At 43.4% G+C, this 24315-nt stretch overlaps 1 protein-coding gene across 4 annotated transcripts in view; it reads right to left on the minus strand.

Annotated features, from left to right (window-relative positions):
- AGPAT4 (1-acylglycerol-3-phosphate O-acyltransferase 4) overlaps positions 1–24315 on the minus strand; it is a 125922-nt gene that overhangs the window by 95876 nt on the left and 5731 nt on the right. The window contains exons 2-4 of one of the 4 annotated variants that reach the window (XM_084624140.1): positions 16208–16287; positions 15577–15691; positions 8826–9065 (exon numbers count right to left, since the gene is read on the minus strand). In XM_084624140.1, the coding sequence (XP_084480266.1) occupies positions 8826–9003 (178 nt within the window). In that variant the 5' untranslated portion in view covers positions 9004–9065; positions 15577–15691; positions 16208–16287. Of the gene's footprint in view, positions 1–8825; positions 9066–15576; positions 15692–16207; positions 16288–24315 lie in introns of those variants that run through there. The other 3 variants (XM_084624139.1, XM_084624141.1, XM_084624138.1) reach the window with 3 other exon arrangements.

Raw genomic sequence — 24315 nt, forward strand, 5'->3', positions numbered from 1 at the left:
TCTAAAGTTAACAAAACCGGAAGGTCCTTCACATACGAAGTCAGCAGTGCGGGAAGCAGCACACCAGAGAATAAGCAGCGGGCAGTCGTCCTGACACGGAGAACAAACAAACAAGGAACTCTGGAGAAGATAAGAGAAGGCAAGGAAGATACTCCTTCATTTTGCACCTAGGAAGTAATCAGGCAGTGCAATTACATGAATGAAAACAGATCACAACCTGCCCTGCTCAAAATACTGCAAAGGACATTTGGGTGAAAAAAACTTATTCAGACTGGAGGTTAACTTAAGTTTAGTTTCTAGGAATCATGTTATGATTCCGCTTTTTAATGTAACCCTTCTGTTTGCATTGTCCTTACTCACTATCTCTTACATTTTGAACGTTGATAATAAACTTATGATTGTTTTTACTATAACTGTAGCTCAGTGCTGTGGTATTATATAAGGAGCTGTTCCAGAGTTGAATCAACCACGCTGGTGTGTACACAGACCCCTTGGACAGCAGATCTGTTTTTTTCTGTAAGTAACCAGTGAGTAAGGGGCTGGACACTACAGAGAAATGTTTCAAAGGGACTCGGAGACTGGGTACACCTATTATTAGCCTACAAGGCAAAGTAAGAGCTGGCACAGCCCAGAGGAGGTTGTTTGGGTGGCTAACAGGCTAGAGGTGTCAGGGAGCGGACACCCAGTTAAGCACATGCAAGTCTCCCTCTCACTGGAGGGGGATGTAACAATGTCACTGTCAGTCCTGGTCATCCCAAGAACAATCACAGAGACATAGTCCCTCTCTCAGCTCTCATGTAGGCTGTGGGAGTACCCAAGCTATACCCTATCTTTAAGGGGTCCAGACTGCTCCCCACATTACGCTAGACCAGCTCCACAGACCAGCACAGGTGGGGGGCAAGGTTCTGCATCATCCTCTTTGTGGTGGTTTGCAGCCCCCCCAAGATCATACAGAGGAAAAAGTCCTTCTACAAGTGCAAGAATTGTGATTGCCCCCCCCAAGGGCTCCATTGCAGCCCACACTAAGGGGGGGTGGGGAGAAAGATGGATTCTTGAGTGCTCTCAGCTTCTATGCAAAGGCTGAGCACAGTCTATCCCTATGTCGTTTTATAAACATCTGGTGGTTTGCCAGATCTATGTTCCAACACCGGCTTTTAAGCACACGTTTATTTTAAGCTCCATGCTGCTGAACTTTACAGTGTTTGAGATTATATTACAGCAGCACCCAGCAGTTCAGTACAGAGGAGGGTTTATCGGCGTTGTCATTTTAAAGAGGGGAATTAACAGAGATTTTAATCAAAATTATTAAACACATGTTTGAAGCTTAGCATGGCATAGAAGTGTTCCCAGCCCAGAGCAAAGATTTTGTACCAATATTTTGTTTCATTTGGGATAGAATGTTCTACTCACTAAAGTGAGTGACTAACGATCACATACCGGGCTTGAGCCAAGAATAATGCAGACTAGCAGTGTACAAACTTTCCCATACAGTTCTGCTCTTGAACACCCTCTGCTCTTGCAGCCAACAGGGAGTGATGTGGACAAACAAGACTCTCCCTAAACTCACTTTGCCAGATCCACATCAGGATTTGACTAGTGGTTTGCAACGGAGACAGTGTGAGCATGAAGGGTCAGCATGCAGTAGCCTAAGTTAGTTACAAATTCCTTCTGCCCATTGGAGTTAGAAGCAAATTGCAGCTGTAATAACCCCCTTCAAGTTAAAAACTTTCCTGCAGCATTTGATCGTATTTTAAAAACTGGTCAGTGAAGACTGAAGCGCATTATTTCATTTAGGGTGGTGGCCTCTCAGGGCATTGGGAACATTGGTCAGGCAATGCAGGGAAGCTCATATAGCTGCCATCTATAACTCTTCCTGTTTTAAGGATGGGGGAGGGGTGTACTAAAAATAAGCCAATGATCTCTGGAAACTAACAGCACATATAAGGTCTGATTATGATCACTCTTTTCTGGTGCAGGAGAGATTAGAGTCAGGATGAGAACATATAAATTCACGGACTATTCCAAGAAGCCAGCAGTACTTAGTCATGATGAGGGAATAAAGGAAGATAAGCTACCATGACAGCAGATGCTGAAAATGGACGAGTGAGAATACTGTATGTCCAAAGCAGAAAATAAAGCAAAACCAATCTCTACCCCCCTTTGCATTTGTGACTTCATGAGAACTTTTGTAGTGTTGAAGATGAAACAATTCCCCTGAATTTTGTGAAATTATCTTTACCTTCAACATCAAAATGGAGGTGCTTGCTTGATCTAATGGAATTTGCTATGCTGCCCTCACTTAGCTCTGGAGCTATGCCAACTATTCCTGCTCTATTTCACTGTTTTGGTTGACTCTGTGATTCATGCTATTACAAACTGCGCAAAGCAATATGAGGGTTACCACCATTTCAAAGTATTCTTCTGTACTTTCTCCAAGCATAAACCAAGGGCCCAATCCTGCAAAGACTTCCATCAGATCTACACGTGGAATGACCCAACCTAAGCTGTTTTATTAATCAATACCCCAAGGCTCCAAAGACTTTACTGCTTACACTTTTTAAAACACTAATTTTTACTGATTAGTTTAATGCAGTTTCTTTCAAATACAGATTGTGTTGTTGTTTTAACCTTAATACCATTTTCCCCTTGTTCAAACACCAAGCACATATGGATGACTCATTCCAGGCTTGCTGACCTTTAGTGCACCACGCGGGGGTGGTGGGAGGAGAGAATCACTCTTACCCTACAGCTAGCTTGCTCTGGGCATGAACGGCAAAATTTTAAAACAAGGCCTCTTTCAGCCAAGTCAACGTTGTGGGCCAGATGTGCAACAGTGGCTGAAGCAGCGCATTGCATAATTGAGGACAGTGTGCAACAGTGGCCACCACTCCTGATCCCAGGTCTATCCAGATGGTAGGCCAGCCTCTAGCATAAACTAGAGAATCTTAACAGCTGTATTTTCCACCGAATGCATCCGATGAAGTGAACTGTAGCTCATGAAAGCTTATGCTCAAATAAATTTGTTAGTCTCTAAGGTGCCACAAATACTCCTTTTCTTTTAACAGCTGTTCTCATCTAGGGCAATTTTGCCAGCCTCTAGGGGCCTTGTGAGCAGCTGGGGGATCCCAGTGTAGTTAAGAATGCTATTGCCCTCAGGAGACAGAATCTTTAACTAATGCACTCTAAGAGATCAATCAGTAATCAATACTCCCATCCACAAATAAGACAACACCAGGTTGCAGCCCCTGCAGTCACAATCATGCATGAGGGTGGAACAGAAACAGCTGTGGCTCGCCAGCCACACAAGTCCTCTCCGCAGGGGGACTTCTCTAGTAGACAACTAAGCTGGCTTTAGTGCTACACTGCCCCACTGGCCTTGGCTCAGCTCCAGTATCTGGCCCTATGCATGGAGTCACTTATGCACACAAGTGAATAGCATCTGCAAGCAAAACACTCCATGTTCAGATACAAATAGAGTACAAATGCAATCTGAGTATTAAAACACATTAAAGTGACAAAACTTGTTGCCTGAAATACAAATGGAGGCTTCTTTGAAATCTGGTGTGGCAGGGTGCATTCAATTTTGTGGCTCCCTGCTTTGGGTTCCCACGGTCCTGCTACACCCCACTTCAAGAAGCAGTGAGCTGAGGGGAACAGAGAAGAGAAGGTGGGTCCTTCAAGCTTGCCTAGAGAAGACTCTCCAGAGCATCCAATTTGAAAGCTAGACATACCTGGCACTCCAAGGGCTAGCGGCCACCAATCAGGGCCTGCTGGCTGCCTGGTCTTAGCAGTTCAGTTCCAGGCTGGGAGCAGTGGAGTAAAGGATGCTCCTCTCTGGCCAAAGGAGCCTGGCAATCAGACAGAGGTACACAGCTGGGAAGAACCTGAGGACACTGGCCCTGACTTATGACTAGAAAGAGGGGCCGGTAGGAAGAGGCCCATGGAAATAGCAGTGAAGGACTGAAGTTGATCAGCACATGGCTGGTGTGTATAGGGTCCCTGAGTTGGAACCCAGAGTAGTGGGCAGGTCTAGGTTCCCCTACCAGCCACAGGTAAAGGGACATAAACCTCAATGAGGAGGCATGGCTTATCTGGGAGCCCGAACATGGAATGAATTTAAAGGGCCCAGAGCCAGGGCTGAAGATCCTAGTGAGGGAAAATAGAATCCAATAAACAGTCTAACACCGTGGAAGGGGTTCCCTTGGACTTTTTGACATGGCTTAAGGCCCAAGACATTGAAAAAAAAAATCAACAAGATCATCTGGCAGACTGCAGAGGGTGTGGTAAGTGTCCCTTTGCAACTATTCTTGTTAAAAAAAAAAAAATGCTTAGACCCTGGTATAAATGAAAACCATGTAAAAAAAGTAAACACCTCAAAAGTCTATCCCTACTAGTCTCTAGAAAATAAAGTGAACTTGGGGTTTTTGGTGGAATGGGCCTGGTGACAGCTCTGTGAGGGGAAATTATCAGACATCAAGTGTCTTTTCTTTGGAGCTTCCCCTGATCCTATGATGGCTTCATGAGATTCTAAGGGGCTCCCTTTCTCTTTATTCTGAGAGTCATTTGCCACTGGACCCCTCCCAACTAAATCATTCCTATGCTCATCTTCCACCAAGTGCCTTCCAGTAAACAGACACTAATGTCTCTGCCCTTAAACACATCTTCAAGAGGCACTGAACAGACTGACATCTACCTCGCTCTCCATGCATCAGAGCTTAAGACAGTCTAATCTACAACATGCCCAAGGTTGGTCACAGAGCTGCATATGGCAGGGGTGGCCAACCTGAGCCTGAGAAGGACACAGAATTTACCAGCGTACATTTCCAAAGAGCCACGGTAATAAGTCAGCAGCCCCCCGCACCTGCTACCCCCTCCCCCCGAGCCTCCCACCTACCAGCAGCCCCGCCGATCAGTGTCTCCCCCTTCCTCCTGATCAGCTGTTTTGTGGGGTGCAGGAGGCTCTGGTGTGTGGGGGGGGGGCAGGAGGGAGGAGCGAGGGCACAGCAGGCTCAGGGGAGAGGGTGGGAAGGGGTGGAATGGAGTGGAGGGAGGGCCTGTGGCAGAGCCAGGGGTTGAGAAGTGAGCATCCCTGGGCACATTGGAAAGTTCGGGGCTGGCGCTCCAGCCCCGGAGTCGGGGAGTTGCATATTAACATCTGAAGATCCACATGTGGGCCACCCCTGGCATATGGGTTCTTGCTCTCAGGTGTAAAATGAAAGAGTCCATTCAAATGACAGTGTTACCAGTTTAAAAGATTGTGGTTACACTGATTGACTCTGTGGATAGTGGAGAGCGAGAGGGGGAAGAGGAACTCCATTTTGACTCCCAACAAGCAAAGTGTGTCATGTGTTGTGGAAAACCAGCAGCTGCTTATGAGCAGAGAAGTATAGCTGATTTTCCAAAATGCACAGTGATTCATCAGGCACTGATGGGTAGGATCAAGCCTTTTCCTGTCTCAGGTTCTTAGAACTGGATAAACTGAAACATTGTTTTCAGCAAGCCCTTGTTACTGCACTTCACTGCAATGCATTTCTAGGGGCTCACGTTCAGGCAGTTTCTGATAGAATGAGGATATCCTCTCTTCTAGAGCTGTACCAAGTCCTGTGCAATTAGAGCACTTGAACAGCCATACGCGGATCTCTTCCGTGCACCTCACAAGGCATGCACTTTTACAATAACTCCGAAAAGCCAACCTGTCCGACAGCCTGATTCACCACCACGTGAAACTTGTATTTATGGCTCCAGGTGGTCGAACAGCAATGGGCCAAATCCTTAACTCCTTGCTCATTGAAGTCAAAGGAAGTTTTAGCTGAGCAAGGACTTTGTAAAAACTGAACATGGATTTAAGATTTAGCCCAATGATTTTAGAAACAGTGACAGTTGGGAACACATTAGTATTCTACAGTCCGTATGCTGCTATTGAAAATGGGCAGGTTACATTGTTTCTCCTTTTGGGCCGATTCTGATCGCAACTGTTTTTTATGCTAGTGGAATTCTTCTCCCCTCTATGGACTTGTTCCTGATTTACACCAATGAGATCACATCCATTTAATTTTTATTAAACATGCATAAACACTTTACCATGTACTGGAGAAAAATACAGGCAATAATAGATACTTATGCGCCAAATTCCGCCACCCTTTTCCTCCCTGAGTGCAATCTTATTGTAAAACTAGACCCACTGATGTCAAAGGAACCAGATGTGCTGCAAAGTAGTACTGAACATGAGTAAGTACCAGAATCTGGCCCTATAACTTTCTCTTAGTAATATTCTGAACATTATTTTCCCTCCATAAAATAAGAGGCCAAAAATTCAGGAGCTCTTATTCAAACAAAGCTCCCATTTGGTGCTAGATGAGCAGTCTAACTATTGTATTCTCTATTAGGATTCATTAGGAAAAGGATAGATAAGACAGAAAATATATTGCCTCTATATCAAGATATGGGCGTACCATAGATTTAATACTGCATGCAGACGTGGTCGCCTCGTCTCAAAAAAGATCTATTGGAATTGGAAAAGCTACAGAAAAGGGCAACAAAAATTATTAGGGGTATGGAACAGCTTCCATATGAGGAGAGATTAATAAGATTGGGTGGGACTTTCCAGCTTGGAAAAGAAATGACTAAGGAGAGATATGATAAAGGTCTATAAAATCATGACTACTGTGGAGAAAGTAAATAGTGTTATTTACTCCTTCGCATAACACAAGAATTAGGGGTCACCCAATTAAATTAATAGGCAGCAGGTTTAAAACAAACAAAAGGAAGTATTTCTTCACACAACGCACAGTCAACTGTGGAACTCTTTGCCAGAGGATGTTGTGAAGACCAAGACTATAACAGGGTTCAAAAAAAGAACGATACACAGCAACTCCTCATTCAACGTTGTAGTTCTGTTCCTGAAAAATGCGACTTTAAGTGAAACGATGTTAAGAGAATCCAATATCCCCATAAGAATGAATGTAAAGGGGGGGGAGGGGGTTAGGTTCCAGGGAAACTTTTTTTTGCCATACAGTACAGTACTATAGTTGGGAGGTGCCCCCGCCTTACCCCACACAGGCACCGCCCACTAGCACTGGAGACAATGAGGCAAGCAAGGAGGCTGAAGGTGCTGTAGGCTAGGAGAAGCACATTGCGCCAGCAGCTTCCCCTATTTTGCAAGCACCAGAGACAGGGTCTCAACCCTCGGCCCACCCACTCCACCCCTTCCCCCAAGCCCCCCCCTTAACCCGCCTCCTCTTCTCCCCTTTACTCCGCACGCAGAGTCCTTGCTCCTCCCCACTCCCTCCGCCTCCTGCCCACGGCAATAAGCTGGCTTGCAGTATTCAGGAGGCAGAAGGGAGGGGGGAGGAGCGAGGACACTGCCTGCAGGCTTCCTCTCCCTCTCCCGCCTCCTGAACACTGCAAACCAGCTGATTGCCATGGGCAGGAGGAGGAGGGGGAAGGCTGCTAGCTATGGACAAAGCAGGCAGCCAAACGACATTATAGCAAAGCATTGCACAACTTTAAACGGATCATGTTCTGTAATTGAGCAGGGACAGAAGATCGAAACAACATTAAATGAGAGGAGGTTAAGTGGGGAGTTACTGTACATTCATGGAGGATAGGTCCATCAATGGCTATTAGCCAAGATGGGCAGGGATGCAAAACCAAACTCTGAAGCGTCCCTAGCGTAGTCTTGGTTTGCCAGAAGCTGGGAATGGGTGACAGGGGATGGATCACTTGATCATTACCTGTTCTGTTCATTCCCTCTGGGACAGCTGGCATTGGCCGCTATCAGAAGACAGGACACTGGGCTAGAAGGACCATTGGTCTGACCTGGTATGGTCATTCTTATGATTATATACACCTAAATACTGTGCATAGATCAGTGGTGTAGCTAGGAGTGGAAATTTGGGTGGGCCCCGACTTTCAGGTGGACGGGCAATGACAGACTGTGCTAGCTCAGCTTCTCCCCCTACGCCATGCCCTCTTCCTAGCCCTGGTGCCCCCAGACACAGGGTTGCACCTGCCAAGATGGGCATGCACATGAGGTGGCTTAGACAATGACAAGGCAGAGCTGCTGGAGCGCAGCTTTCTGAAGGGTGGACACACAGCTCCATCCTGGATTTCATGTGCCTGAGTGATGCTCCGGGCCATTGTGGCAAAGCTACACCTCTGCTCAGATTTGGGTGGGCCAGGATGCTAAGTGAGTGGGCTGTGGCCCACCGAGGCCCACCAGTGGCTACACCTCTGGCATAGATACAGTACTCTAAAATTTGACATGTTTATTCAATGAATAAATGCAATAGTTTCAAATCAAGCTAGTACTGTATGCAAGAGTCATATTGTGAGCCAGTATTATTTATCATCTTTTCATGCCAACACTACTGAAATCTGGAACACTTACCCAATTTAAAAAACAAAGTCATGTGTGTCCATGAATCTCTTCAGGATAATGGAGAAATCGGAAGATATACCAGATGAAAACCATTTAGAATGGTATGTAACTATATACAGTGACAGTATGCCTCTGTAAATATTAAGTTGTATCATTCCTTGGTCAGTATTTACTTTTTTGGCCAATCAAACGTGATGCTCATCATAAGAATCCAATATCTATATTATCTTGTGTCAAATGAATGCCCTAGTATGAGTGGACGAAAAAGTTACACTCTAGCACATTTTGATAAAAAGAACCTCACATACTTTAACCAATACACATATAGTCTCACAGCAAAATGTAGGGATTTATATGCATGAATATGCAAACATAGATAAGATTACTACCTAACAAATAATTCATTGGTCAAGATATGGAAATAAAACTTTTTAAAAATTCTTACGGCTTGAAATGCAGTAAGCCAGTCTGCAATTGATCTTCCTGAAAAGCTGCTTGTTGACTGGCCAGAGGACAAGTGTGAAGAGCTGAATGAAGTTAATCATCAGTCCGGACACTATAAATATGTAGCAGATAAGAAGGTGGCAAATGAACTGAGACTTCAGAAAGCCAATGATGTCCATGGTTCTTTAAGAATGGAAGGGTAACTGCCAGAAAGAGAAAATCCAGGAATTCAGAAGATAGTCTGCAAAATCAAGCAACAATAGCAGCTGTTAGTAAACAGAAATAAAGTTAAATAGAAATAAAAATTTGAATACATAGATAACTCACGACTCGTGTTAGCAGTGAAGTCACTGCTTTCCTACTAAATCTTTTTTTCTATTCTTAAGAGAAAGACCTGGTTACAAATACTTACAAAAACAGACACTGAAAAACAAAGCTACATTTTCAAACAATTTACATCATTTGGTGATGAACACGTGCTCCTATGCCTAAATCCCACTGACTTCAAGAATGAAGTGCTTTGCTGGATAGAGATGGGATTACCCAGGTACTCAGTGTCAACCATGCTCATATGCTCTGCTGAATCAGATCCTTATTGATAAAGTATGAAATAACTGTACAGAATGGTGTTCAGACAATTACATTCGAAATAAGATATATTCCTTGAACTTTACCTTCATGATGAGCCCCAAAAGTTACATTCGTACAGTCTTGAGAAATTAAAGACAAAAAACAAAGAAAAACTGTTTGCTTCATGCCCTGGGACAGCAGTTTTAATCAAGGTCCACAAGGTACTCTGAGAAAGTGGCTGATAGGTCACACGTCCTTAGTCCCTGCTAGTGAATGGTACTACATACATACCTGCATGTGTAACTTATTTTGCTTTGGAAGCCCAGTCCCCCTCTACAAAACACTTAGTTCTGCCAGGTGCTAAGCATTCTGGCTCAGTGCAGTAGAGACGAGAAGCACATGCTTAAAATTTAAGCATGTGAGCAGTCCCATTGAAATCAATAAAGCTACCCAGCTGTTTACAGTTAATCACATAACTAAGTGTTTTGCTAGATAGAGCAAGTGAGCTGATCATCTTGCAGGACTGAGTCTTTATTCAGTAGTGCAGAGAAGCTGAAAAAGTGAACCAGCTCAGATCATTTTGCAGCTCACCTTTAAGCCTACAAAAGCTTCAAAGGACCATCAAACATCAAATCCATTCTCGATCATTTGAAATGAACATATCAGAAGCTTAAAAATGAGGAGAAGTAGTCCTCCTTTTTAAAAAATAGCATGCGGCTTTTCTCCTGCTATTCTAATATAATGCAATTATCAAGTCTTGGTTTACTTCTTTATGCACTGGCATCCTCCATGGGATCTCCGCTGCAGAGCTCTCAGACTAGTGTTGGTTAGGCAACTGTTGCTACAGAGCCAGCAAACAGCACCCCAACAATATAGCCTTTAGATCCCTTGTAAAGGAATTTTGTGTGACCAAGTGGTGACATTTTAAAAAATTTTTTACCACCATTAGGCAATTTTAAGATAGAAGTTAAGGCCCAAAAGGTGACCTGCCAATGTCCCTTGAATAGATAAAGCAAGAACTATCACAGATCCAGTCTATTACTGAAAGTCAGTAGCATTAATACAAAATGTTCTCTCTTTCCCATCTGTGCTGACATGCTTGACAAGGGAAATAACCCTGCTTGACAGATATCAACAATGGAAGGTTATAGCTCTGAATAGCTATTTATACCTATACCAACCCTGGAGACCCTAAAAATAACAAAGATTGACTATTAAGACTTCATGGGCAGAAAATGTGATGGTTGTCTGGTTGGAAGCATCATTTTTTTTTAAACAAAAATCTGAATTCAGTCAGCTGGGATCATCACTGTAGCTAACACGATCACATTACCAGGAGCATAACTGCAAAGTTACCAACAAAATCCAAGTAAATTTGCATTTTGTATAAGTAACATATGGATTAATTTTAACAAAGCATGCTTCCATGGATAAACAAACCTTCCATTAGATTTACCCTTTCCATTATTAAAGTAAGCAGTTTAGGAGTTTTCTGCCACACTGCAAAAGAAAGTATGTTATCTCATTTTTATGATTGTTAAAAACCTCTCTTCAGGGCATATTTACGTCACTGCTCACATGCCTTTTTTGGTATATTCAAATTAAACCCTCAATCTACCATTTGTGTTTTTCTTCCCCAGTTAGGCCCAAACCTGCTCCTGCAGGAAGCAGACCCTCAATTCTAGACATCATTTTGCTGGCCTGTTGTCATTTGAACTCAGTGAGGGACCTATCAAAATTTTGGAGAGAGAGAGAGAGAGAGAGAGAGAGAGAGAAAATTTGCTTGTCACAGCATTCAATATGTACAGCTTGCTCAATTGTTTCATGTTTTCACAATTTTCTCACTGGGCACAATATACACAGGAAGCAGTATAAACATTAGCGTTCAGACATGAAAGACCCAATTCAGTAGTGTTTACTCAAACAGAACTCCCACTGATGCCAGTGAGAGTTCGGCCTGAATAAGGAGCGCATATTTGGGCCCATGCTCGTGAGGCAGAATTCTGGTCTTAGATGTATGAACTACTCCCTCCATTGATTTCAGCAACATTTGAGCCCCCACACTGTATTGTGCTGTAATGCTAGTGAATTGTCCATTACAAAAATAGCCCATCTCATTTGCTATAAAAATCAAAGGTCACTAATTGGAAAAACTAATACTAATAAAATTTCATACTAATAGAAAAAACGAGATGTTCCTTTAATAGCTTACCCTGTTCCTGGATCTTCTATGTCGAAGGAAGTTACACAGTGGAATCTGGTAACCCTACAGTATTTTCACTTGGATTGCTAGCTCTTTGAGGCAGGGACTGACTTTGGGCAGTACCTAACACGCTGGGGCCTTGATCCTGAGTTAGTGCCCCTAAACACAACTGTACTATTTTATTGGTATTGTAGTAAACAATCCAGATCCAAATCAACTTGAACCTGATACCCCATGTTTAATGGCTCATCTGTTTCTGAATACATTGGATTGACACCACTGTGAAGCAATAAGGAAGTGATTTGTCCAGAGGTTAAAGAAGGTTGTTTTTTTGACCAAGCTGTAGCTAGAAAAGGACAATGAGTTTGGGGGGGGGGGGGGGGCGGAGGGTGAGAAAACCTGGATTTGTGCTGGAAATGGCCCAACTTAATGATCACTTTAGATAAGCTATTACCAGCAGGAGAGTGAGTTTGTGTGTGTGTATGGGGGTGGAGGGGTGAGAAAACCTGGATTTGTGCTGGAAATGGCCCACCTTGATTATCATGCACATTATAGGGAGAGTGGTCACTTTTGATAAGCTATTACCAGCAGGAGAGTGAGTTTGTGTGTGTGTGGTTTTTGGAGGGGGGTGAGGGAGTGAGAGAACCTGGATTTGTGCTGGAAATGACCCACCTTGATTATCATACACATTGTGAAGAGAGGGGTCACTTTGGATGGGCTATTACCAGCAGGAGAGTGAGTTTGTGTGTGGGGGGGCAGAGGGTGAGAAAACCTGGATTTGTGCTGGAAATGGCCCAACTTGATCATCACTTTAGATAAGCTATTACCAGCAGGTCAGTGGGGTGGGAGGGGGTATTGTTTCATGGTCTCTGTGTGTATATAATGTCTTCTGCAGTTTCCACGATATGCATCCGATGAAGTGAGCTGTAGCTCACGAAAGCTCATGCTCAAATAAATTGGTTAGTCTCTAAGGTGCCACAAGTACTCCTTTTCTTTTTGCAAAGGCAGACTAACTCGGCTGTGACTCCGGAACCTGTAATTAAAACACCGAATCTCATAGTTGCTGGTGACTTACATGAAATGAACTAATGGTGGTATCGATCCCCATCTTAGTGTGCAATATATGCCCTTTGTGTAATGAAGATTTGCTTCCTTCTACTTGTTATACTGTGTACTGCCTGAAGACACGTTAAGGTTGACACTTCTCTGTAGGCTGGAAAGTGGCAATGTGGCATATGTTTATTGCAGCAGTTGCAGGTTGCAGCCATTATCAATAAGGCTGGAAAACAATTAGTATAACACTCTAATCACATCCCTGTTTTCACACATGTTATTAAAAAAATCATTTTTGAGACCGCAAGTTTATTAGTTTGGTCAATGAGCCAAGGGTTTTTTTAAGTTTGTTTTTATGTTTGAGCAGGATTGGATATAGTTACAATTCACAAACCAGCCCTTGATCTTATAGAACCTCAAGATAGGACTGATGCTTTTTCCTCAATATGGTTTTAATAAGTTTTGCCAAAAGTAAACAAGTATATGGAGAAAACCACAGGAACCTTCTCTCCTGATACAGACCAACTTCCTCAATCCATCAGTGGGACTACTTACATGTTTAAAGTTAGATAAACATAGATAGCAGGCACTGAATTACAATTGCATGGGAAATATATCAATGAATGCCGTACATTGACTGAAACTCCAGCAATTAGGCTTATCATAAAATCATTCATTAAAACCAGCTAGCCTCTTTAATTCCATGTCACAGAATCCCTCTAATCTAATGCAATTCCTAAAGACCAGTGAGGGTCTGGATCAAAGAAGAAACCCATAATATAAAATGAAAACAGAGTCTGGTATAATGGCAATCCGGGGGTGGGCGGGAAAATCACTGTTTGACATGATTAACAAAATTATGTATTAAGGGTAGCTGATCAAAAGCCTTTCAAAAGAAGGAAGAATATACCATTACTCCAGTGATTCATTCTTTTCACTGTTACAGTAGTTTTCCAAAGAAAAATTTTAAACTTGAGCACGTTACATTTATATTCAACATATGACATACTGCAGGCCTTTGATGCTAAACTTTGTAAGTTTAAAGCAATAACCACTGATAAAACAGTGTATTGCAATAATTCATGAAGACACAATGGTACATTTGAAAGTCAGTCTTGTTTCATAGCTCAGCCACAAAATTTAAGTTTAATAAAAATAGTTAATTTAATTAGGGATGGAACTTTGTCATAAGGACAAAGTAGAGACACTTGTTCTTGTAAATAAATAAATAAATAAAAGCTTAGGGAATTACAAAGCCTTATTTCAATAGGTTCTCCCTCTCTCCCGGCTCTCCCAATTCAATCCAAGCTAGTGTTTTGGATTTAAGAACGTCCCCCTACAGTGTTTGCAGCTCAAACACCACCGCACTGGTGCATGAAACACCACAAGTGCATGAAAGAGTGAAAGTAACCGTAAATAAAAATGCACTTCTTGTAGCCTGGGAAACAGTATAAATAAAAAGGCAAATAGTGCAAGGTACAATTTTATTTTAATAAAATCAAAGGTACAGTTGTCAGCACAGGCAAGGACATTGATTTTTTTTTAAACACTGAGGGGACAATGAAGCCCTGTGACTTAAACCAATGTCACCTTATTGTTTTCAATAGTCATCCACAGTTAACCCCAGTGTAAATGAGAAGAGGATAAGGCCCATAACTCTTAGAGTGTGATTTATTAAACATACACACTAATTTTCTTACAGCTCATGACTGAAAGCCATAACAGCCGTTTGAAAACAAAAAGGCCCAATCAATACATTCTCAGAAGACATTAAGATAGAAAACAGTTTTTTTGGCAGCCATCTTATCAACACCCTTAAATTAATTGGGGGAAAGTGGTCAGAACAAAAAACAAACAAACAAAAGGATGCTTTGTGAGGGGCATTTCCCTTTGGTATGAAACAGATAGAGGGCCAAACACTTGTCTAGTGAGTAGTCTAAGGCTACACACTTATTTGACTAAGGGGTTACAAGGTCAGGACCATAAATAGCAGCCATTACTTTGCACTCCTCCTTTCCCGTTATCAGAGCCATCTAGTTTTGCTCTGAAGCAAGACAGATCAGACATCTCTTCTGTTTACACCACTTCCAAACATTCTTTTTATCCCCACCTGCAGGCTGTTGCAGTAGTTTATCTCCAGTGCCCCCTACTGACCAATTCTTTGGCCCCGAAATGAGTTCTCTCTCAATACATGTTCAGTGACTTAGCCCTCTGGCGAGGTCAAATTTTTCGGAACCTCAGAAGGGGACAGAAATGGAAAGTCCAGCTAAAGAGTCCACACCAACTGCCAAAGAGAAGAGCTTTAGGCCCCACTCAAACTATGAAGTTCCCTGCTCTTCCCCCCTTACTGGGAATTGTAGAGTTCTCTCTTTGGTCCTCCCTCTTTCCTATAGGCCTGTAACGGGGTTGACCCCCCCCCCCCCGCCATTCAGGGTGCTACCTGATATGCTGGGGTCCCACTGATTCTGCCCTTTCTACCAGCCTGGGTTTCCTTACCCTTTTCTAGCTGAGCAGGCCCTCAAGCCTTCTCTAGCACATAGACAGGTAAGGCCACACTCAGCAGACAGACAGACTGAAATCAGCTCAGGGATTTACTCAGCACTCACATGCACACCTCCTTTGGAGTGTAAGCCCAAAATAATATTGTCTTGTACTGTATAGAGAGATCTGCACATTGCAAACTCATACAAATCACCCCCTTCCTCAACGTGGAGGGAGATATGCATAGCTTTTTGTGCCCCCGCCCTCATGAATTGTACAAACTGGGATTTGTAACAAACAAAAAAAAGTTTACCACAAAAGGTAGATTTTAAGTAATTAAAAGGGATAGCAAACAGAACAAAGCACATTACTGAGCAAATAAAACAAAACATGCAAACTAAGTTTGATACACTCAAGAAACAGGTTACAAAATGTAATTTCTCACCCTAAATGTTGTTTTAGGCAGGTTGCAGAGTTTCTGTAGCTTAGAGTTCCAGTTATTTCCAGGACTCAGGCCCGGTCTTTCTCTTCAGGTGTTTTTAGCAATCTTCCCTCTTGGACTGGGAGGCAATAGAGAAGAGTCTTGATTGACTTACTTCCCAGCCTTTAATAGAATTTACCTAAGGCAGGAATCTTTTGTTTCCCAGTCTGACCCCCCCTACCCCCTTAATGGAAAAATACTGAAAGCCCAAGGTGGGGGTCTAGTACCAGGTGACCAGCTCACCTGACCCCACAGCGTTAAAGCAGCAGCCTGGGGAGCTTCTCAAGAAGGCAGGAGATTAGTATCTTCCAAGTCTTGTTGTTCTTCCTAATGGCCCACTGAGGCTGATTGGGGGGGAACGCCCACCAGACAGTAGGCAAATACACACACAGTTGTAATTGTTACATAGTCAATATTCCTAACCTCCGATAAAGAAATGATACATTCATACAAATTGGATAAACACATTCAGTAGATCATAACTTTTCTGATGATACCTCTTGCATAAAACATCTTAGTTGTGCCATATTAATATCATAACAATATTTCTATGAAGAATATGGGGTGCAGTGTCACAAGGCCCTCTTCAGCCTACCTTTACCAGACCCTTCCCTGAGATTGAGAGCTCCCTCACTCTTCCTTCCTGGGTCTCCTTCACTGCACTCTCTTTCCTCCCTATAAAGAAAAGGAGGACTTGTGGCACCTTAGAGACTAACCAATTTATTTGAGCACAAGCTTTCGTGAGCTACAGCTCACTTCATCGGATGAACCTTGATCCTGTCACAGCTGGGATCACTAACTGTAACTGAGGGCTTGGCTACACTTACATTTATAGCGCTCTAACTAATCACCCCCCTGAGCGCAGCAAGTGAGAGTGCTGCAAAGCACTAGCATAAACAGGCTCCTAGTGCTCGTAGCTAATCCCCTCGTGGAGGTGGATTATTACCAGCACACGCGCACGCGACCACATTCTCACTTCAAAGCCCTGCCACAGGAGCACTCCTGTTACAGCGCTTTGAAATTTCCAGTGTAGCCCTGTCCCGAGTCACCAGATCAGGATCAGCTGGGGGTTAACTGCCACACCACAGGAAAAGCTGAGCTGAGTCCCCTTAAAGTGCCAGCTAGCCCATGACAGTCACACAAGGAGATTTTGCGACTTGCCTCAAGGTCGCATAAACTGGGGCGGAGAGAGTCAGGAACAGAATTCTAGAGTCCCTAGCAGCAAATTCAGTCAAACTGCACTGTTTCTCTGGGCTCTAGGCTACGCTAATGGGACACAATAAGAAATCACATTTCTGCCTGAGCGTTTTGTACCTGCTATGCTTACAAGTAGTACCTAAGATATGTTTTACCTTAAAGCACTGTGTTTAAACCAAAGCATGGGTTTAAACTGCTTTGCTGCATATGGATGGATTTGTTGTAGACTAAAGCATCTAAATCTGGGATTTAGGCTCTTAGTCCCAGTGGTAGGCGCTGCAAAACCCACACTGAGCTGCCACCCGACTCAGCAGGCACCGACATTTTTCACTACAAAAGTCTCCTAGGTGCAGAAGTTCCTGCCTCTAGGCATGTGCTCTGCTGCCTCGCTCAGAGGACCCAGGCATTTATCTCCCATGTAAGTCCCAGCACAATCCTTAAATCAGGTGGAAGAGGTGGCAGGGGACACGGGACGGTGACATTCAAGGGAAGGGACATACACACACACCCCGCCCCCACTCACCTAGCCTGTAAGGCCTGATCTGTTAGAATGGGGTCCATTCAAAATCCAGAGGAGGATGTGCCTCCTTATAAAACTTTTAGTCCAGGGGTTAGAGCACTCATCTGGGATGTGGGAGACCCAGGTTTAATTGCTTCTTCCCCCATCAGGCAGAGAGGGGGGAATTCAACCAGTCTCCCACAGCCCAGGTGAGGGCTCTAACCACGGGATTAAAAGTTATAATAGAGGCCGAGGCACCACCACCTCTTGCATTTCTTGCAAGGAGCAGCTTAGGCTCCTAAACCATTTGACTTCAGGGGAGGGAGTTGCAGCTGTTGCTAGCAGAGCTGGGGATCACTGCATCTTGGATTAAGGCATCTAATTCCATGAGAGGTGCAGGGTTTAGGACGCACCCCTCGTCAGCATCTCCCATTGGCTAGTTTAGGTGGTTCCCTGCTGAGCATGCTGGCTTTTGTGGATTCCATTTTTTAGGTATGTCTGCGTCTATGCATTGTATAGAGAGCCGAGATACCCAACCCAGGCTTTATGGATCCCATTGTTGCACCAGTGATTTTCTAGGTGCCTAAAAGTTAGGTGTTGCAGTACTCAGCACTGTCATGTCTAAGTCTCATTACAGATCCGGGCTATGGTTAAGTGCTTTGCTGAATGACAGTCCAAAGTGTTGAGCTTCAGGGGAAGTTTAGAACAGCTAGACATCTTACAGGACACTGCACACTGCCACATTTGCTGTTGACTGAAACTGACTCTCACAAACAGGAACCAGTTGCTGAGGTAGAGAATACAGTCAGGCTAGAATAAAGCAGCCTCAGTACTGGGTTTAAATAAGCTTTTATTCAAACAAGAAATAAGCATTATCCTAAAACTATTTTTCAAATCATCACCGAATGAATACAAGGATGACTGCAGTACAAGAGTTTCCTCTAATGATGCTTCTATATACATACAGCAAGTCACAGGAAATCTTGTTTTGTTCTTCCTTGTGGTTAGAAAGTGCATACATGATTCACACTAAAGCATCTCCACAAGAAAGCATAGTCCAATAGATGCCACAATAGCTATAACTGAAGGAGTTTACAGGAATTGTCTCTATTTTCCCATTTTTTCCTCTTAGAACCGGATCCAGTTCCCACTGAAGTCAACTGACAAAATGCCGCTGACTTCAGGGCATAGGATCAGGCCCTGAGGTCCCAATTCAGGATTGCATTGAATCCCATGGTTAAATATCATTGACTTGATCAGCACTTAAGCATAAATGATCTGGAAAAAGAGGTAAACAGTAAGGTGGCAAAATTTGCAGATGATACAAAACTACTCAAGATTGCAATCTGCTTTGGACGTAACTAAGAGTTACAAAGGAATCTCACAAACCTGGGTGACCGGACAACAAAGTGGCAGATGAAATTCAGTGTTGATAAATGCAAAGTAATGCACATTGGAAAACATAATCCCAACTATACATATAAAGTGATGGAGTCTAAATTAGCTGTAACCACTCAAGAAAGATCTTGGAGTCATTGTGGATAGTTCTCTGAAAACATCCACTCAATGTGCAGTCCAAAAAAAAAAAAAAAAAAGGCAAACAATGTTGGGAATCATTAGTAAAGGGCTAGATAAGACAGAAAATATCATATTGCCTCTATATAAATCCATGGTATGCCCACATCTTGAATACTGCATGCACATCTGGTTGCCCCATCTCCAAAAAATATTTTTTTATATAATTAGAGGTATTGGAAAAGGTACATAAAAGGGCAACAAAAATGATTAGGGGTATGGAACAGCTTCCAAATGAGGCGAGATGAATAAGACTGGGACTTCAACGGAGATTACTAAAGGGGGATATGATAGAGGTCTATAAAATCATGACTGGTGTGCAGAAAGTAAATAAGCAAGTGTTATTTACTCCTTCTCATAACACAAGAGCTAGAAGTCACCAAATGACATTAATAGGCAGCACGTTTAAAAAACAAACAAATGGAAGTATTTCTACGCACAATGAACCTGTGGAACTCTTTGCCTGAGGATGTTGTGAAGCCCAAGACTATAACAGGGTTCAAAACAGAACTAGATAAGTTCATGGAATATAGGTGCCTCAATGGCGTCCCAAGCCTCTCTTTGCCAGAAGCTGGGAACAGGCAATAGGGGATGGGTCACTTGATGATTAGCATTTTGTTCATTCCCTCTGAAGCAGCTGGCATTGGCCACTGTCGGAAGACAGGATACTGGGTTAGACAGACCTTCAATCTGACCCACTATGGCTGTTCTTATGTGCTGCAGTACCTTCCTGAAGAGGGATGCTTTCCTCCACCAGGGCCTTTATGCTCAATTCCCCTTTACAGTCAATTCATCCTTTGCTGAAAGAGCTTTATAGACATAAGCAAGGAAGTAGAAAAACACTTATTTTTAAAAGGAACTATTTAAAGAGTGCTCCTTCACAAACTGGAATTTTTAAAAAGTTGGTCCATTAAAATAATCACATTGACAGTGTCCCATCTGATGTAAGAGGGGGAACAAAAACAAAAATAATCCCAGAAATCATTAACTAATAAAGCCTTTTGCCCCCTTTCAGAAGTAAAGGAGTGGTGCAAGCTCTTTCCAGGTTGTTTGCCACAGCATATTGCTTTTTGTATATGTTTTAGTTCTGTTGCTAATAATGCAGAGGGATGTTGCTGTCTGCTCCATCACCCTGAATGCTGCTTCTCTCTCTAGTAAGAAGGGAGTGCATGCTACCACATATCCGAGTATAGCAAGATAAGTGGATGAAGGCAACCTGAGAAGGCGACAGTGGTGTCCTGGTCTGTAACAGGGGCTCCTAGGCAATACAATAATATAAATAATAAGGATTGGGAGCAGCCACCTGAGTTATTTTCAAAGGGAGCAGCCATACGTGAAGCAGCTTCACATATGCTTCTGAAAAGAACCAATTAAATCCAACTAATTGTTCAGAGCAGTGTGACAATGCCAGGGAATGGAACAATGAATGCTGAGTTATTGAGAGGGAATGGAAAGCAATGTTGCAGGTGGCCAGGAGGAGGAGATGTGTGCAAAGAGTTTGGAGCTCCGCATTTCTGAAGGGCTTGGAGCCGGCAATGGGACTGGATAGAAGACATGATGATGATCCAGGGGTGCCAAACATCACTGAGTTCATACCTCTTTTAAAAGGGTAATGTTCTGAAATGGGCATTATTCATGGGTAAGTAAGGTGAAATGGCTCCAAGTTTTCTATTGTTCTCTGGGCCTAGAAGTTCTTTTGGCTGCACTGAAGCTTAGAGAGAGTTTATATTGGAAAGGGGTTTGCTGAGAGTACTTGGAAGAGACTAGAGAGCCCAAAAAAATCTTTGCTATCTTGTTTTAAATGAAAACTATCAGTGAAATTCACTCTGAGCAGAGGGTTAGCACAAGCTCCAGGTGTCACTTCCAGCCTTTGAATCTCACGGAGTGTAGTTCTTGCTGTCTTGAACAAGGGTGAATTCTCACATGTTATTTAGTTCTGGAGTTTAAACATTTATTTCCAGTCCCTACCCCTGGGGAGCCCTTGATTTTTCTTAAAGGGAAATGACAAAGCCATTTAAAAATGTTTTTTTTACACTACTATTCCACACCAGCAACACATAATCCTGCAAACACTTACATGCACGAGCAGCTTTGAGGCAACTAATCCACCTTGAGTGCAACAGGACTATCCATATATGTACACAAGTGAAATTACTGAAGTGTTTACAAGATCAGGTCCTTTGAGGTGTAGAATTAGAAAACGATAAGATTTTAAAAATTTATTGCTGCATTTATACAGCTCCTTTCAGTGGAGGAGTTCAAGCCACTTAAACACAAATGAACTAAGCCTCACAGCACCCCCTGAGGTATTACTATCCCTATTTTACACAGAGGGAAACCTAGGGTAGATGGAGTCTGTTGGTGCCAATGGACTTAGCAGGTATGAACACAGAGTATGTTCCAGTCCACTCACTCCGTATAAAACCTGATCCTAACTTATTCCTTCTCCCTCCCAACACTCAGAAATAAAACCAGGGTACTCAGTAGTAAATTTGGTGGGTCTCTATTATGATTTGGAGGTTATGAATTTAGGCCAGGCTCCACAAAGGGACTTTTTGTGAGTACCGCAATGCGAGTAACTTTTAAGAGCCTAGGAAACTCACCTGAGATGCGAGAGATGCCGGTGCAGTTTCACTTTGGATAAATAAAGAGTCATCAGGCCAGAGAGAGAGGATTTGTTTACACTGCAATTCAAAGCTTGTGGCTGGCCCACACCAACTGATTCGGGCTTGCTGGCTTGGGCAAAGGGGCTGTTTAATTGCGGTGTAGCCATTTGGGCTCGGGATGGATCCCGAACAATTAAACAGCCAATTAGCCTGAGCCAGAGTCAGCTATCACAGGCAAGCCATGAGTTTTTAATTGCAGTGTAGACATAACAACATGGGCGGTACATGCACCGCCGGCTGCGGGAAGCTAGCCCCCAGCCTCACCCCTTCCACCCAAGGCCCCATCCCTTCCGCCCATTACCCCCGCTGGAGCCAAGCCCTCCCCCCCACCTGAGCCCAGAGCTGCGCCTCCCCCCACCATGGTCCCTGGCCCAGTCTCTCAGCTAGCCTCCCCGGCCCCGGGAGTTTAAGTGCCTATAAAGTTTACTGCCTATAAAGTTTAGCAGCAGTCAAGCAGGATCACAGCTGGATCACAGTGGAGCCAAAACTGGAACTTCGGCACTTAAGTTCACAGTTTAGTCCCTCAATACCTTTGTGGATCTGGGCCTTTAAGGTCCACAATGTAGCAGTAGTAATATCATGTACATAAGACCTTCATTATTCCCACCTGGAAGGGGTTCTGGGATGCAGAGGATAAAGCTGAAACAAACAAAAACCACCAAACAAACCTCATTTAGGGCCCGATCGATTAGGGCCTGATCCAAAGCCCAGTGAAGTCTGTTAAAAGACAAGACTCCCATTGGCTTCAACAAGTTTTGGATCAAACCCTAAGAGCTTGGAAAACTTGACCCCCCCAAAAGTAGCTGAATGAAGAGTAACTATGAAAGTACTTACATTCTCAGAATGCAAAGCCAGGACCAGATCAAAGCAATCTGAACTCCCTTTCAGCAAAATCCTTCAATTATAGCCTGATTCAAAGCCCATTTAAGTCAGTGGGAGCCAGATTTTTAAAAGATATTTAGGCACCTCAAGATGCAGATTCACTCATGGTAGAATTTTCAAAAACACCAAACTAACTCTTTAGGCACCTACAATACGTTTAGAAATCTAGCCCCGACTGTCTTTTCATCAACTTTAATGAGCTTTGGAGTAGGCCCTTAGGGCCCAGTTGGTAGACCCAAATTTCAATGTGTGACACACTCCACTTGTCCCAAACTCTTGTGTCACACTAACTGCCAGGTGTTGGGTCCTGTTAAGATGGAGGGCAGGGAAAGAGCAAGAGAGAATGTAGCACATTTAAAAAATGGTCCATGTATTTTTGGAAATATTTAGGGGAATGGTCAGTAGCAGGTTCCTGGGAAAAAGGGGGAAAGACTAATGTGTCCTGGCTATATCTGTGATTTTGGAGGGTGGGGGGAGAGACACTGAACCCCTAGGCACTTAAGTAATTGTGCCAATAGAGCTGTGAGCCAGTATTAGACAACTCACATTCAACACTATGTAGCATTGGAACTTCAGCAGTAAACCTCACATTACATCGGTGGCCCTCCCATTTCCCCCTCACTCAGCTGTAGTTTTGACAGCATTGATTTTACTTTTTCTAAGATGGCCCCTGCCATCAGATCAGAAATACATGGCTTTGTGGATATTCAAGACTGTTTCAGTCTCTATTTTAGACTTCAGACTTAACATTGTATTGATCTCAAGATAGTCAAAGCTACATGAGCCTCAATGTCAGGACGATTCACAGACAATTACCTCCCGCAGGGTCTTCATGCAGATGTGACCCTCTGTGCACAAATCCCTCTTGCCATGTAGAAATGGGAAGCAATAACTCGAATGGCACCAGCTCCCTATCCCTGGATGTCTCCAGACATTTGAGTAACTGTATGTGGAAGGGGAAGGATGGTTTGAGTGTGTGTGTGGTGGGGTGGGGAGGCATGCATTAGCTATCATACAGCTACTCCTGGAAATCTCTCTCATGAAATGGAGGGAGCAGTTGCTGTTCAAGTTTTTCAAATATGCTCTTACTAGCTTTTTAAACAGGTCTTCCCTCCTTTCTTATTGTCCTGACCTGGACACCAATCCTGCAAGCGGATCCACAGATGAACTCTTACATATCCATGTGGACCCAAACTCAGGGTTAGGCTTTAGTTTAATGTTAGCAAGAAAAATAAACTCTCTGATTTCACTCCCTTTCTCGTTGATTATTGGGGCTATTTTCTGTCTCATATTTTTTTACCCTCATATGTTTATAAAAGCCTTTCAGTCTCTTTGGCTGGTAATAAGTAATTCTGCTTGTTTGCCTCTCCCATTTGCAAATTATTTTATTACAGTAGCATCTAGAGGCCCAAACGGAGGCCAGGGCCCTATTGTGCTAGGTGCTGTACAGAAAGTTGAAGACTGTCCCTGCCCTCAAAATAGGGTTGCCAGCTCTGACTGAAGCTATTCCGGGAGATTTCCTCCTCCCCCCAACATGATATCATTTTCTTAAAATATCCTATTAAAGTCTCCCAGATTGCTTTCAACAGTCACTGGGAGATCAATGCCAATTCCAGAAGACTCCAGACCAATCCTGGAGGGTTGGCAACCCTACCTCAAAAGCTTACAGTCTAATCAGATGTGGGGGGAGGAGGGGAGTAAACAGAAGCACAGAGAGTTAAAGTAATTTTTCCTCAATGTGAAATAGCAAGTCAGCGGCAACAAGAGACTCCAGGTCTGCTGATCCCTAATCAAGTGCCCTACCCTCTAGACAACTGCCTGAATTCCAATACAGGGTTTTTGGGGGTTTTTTTTGCAAATTCAGACCCTTGCAACCATTTCCTA

The sequence above is a fragment of the Lepidochelys olivacea genome (assembly GCF_965140295.1).
Source record: "Lepidochelys olivacea isolate rLepOli2 genome assembly, chromosome: 3".
NCBI classification, from domain to species: Eukaryota; Metazoa; Chordata; order Testudines; family Cheloniidae; genus Lepidochelys; species Lepidochelys olivacea.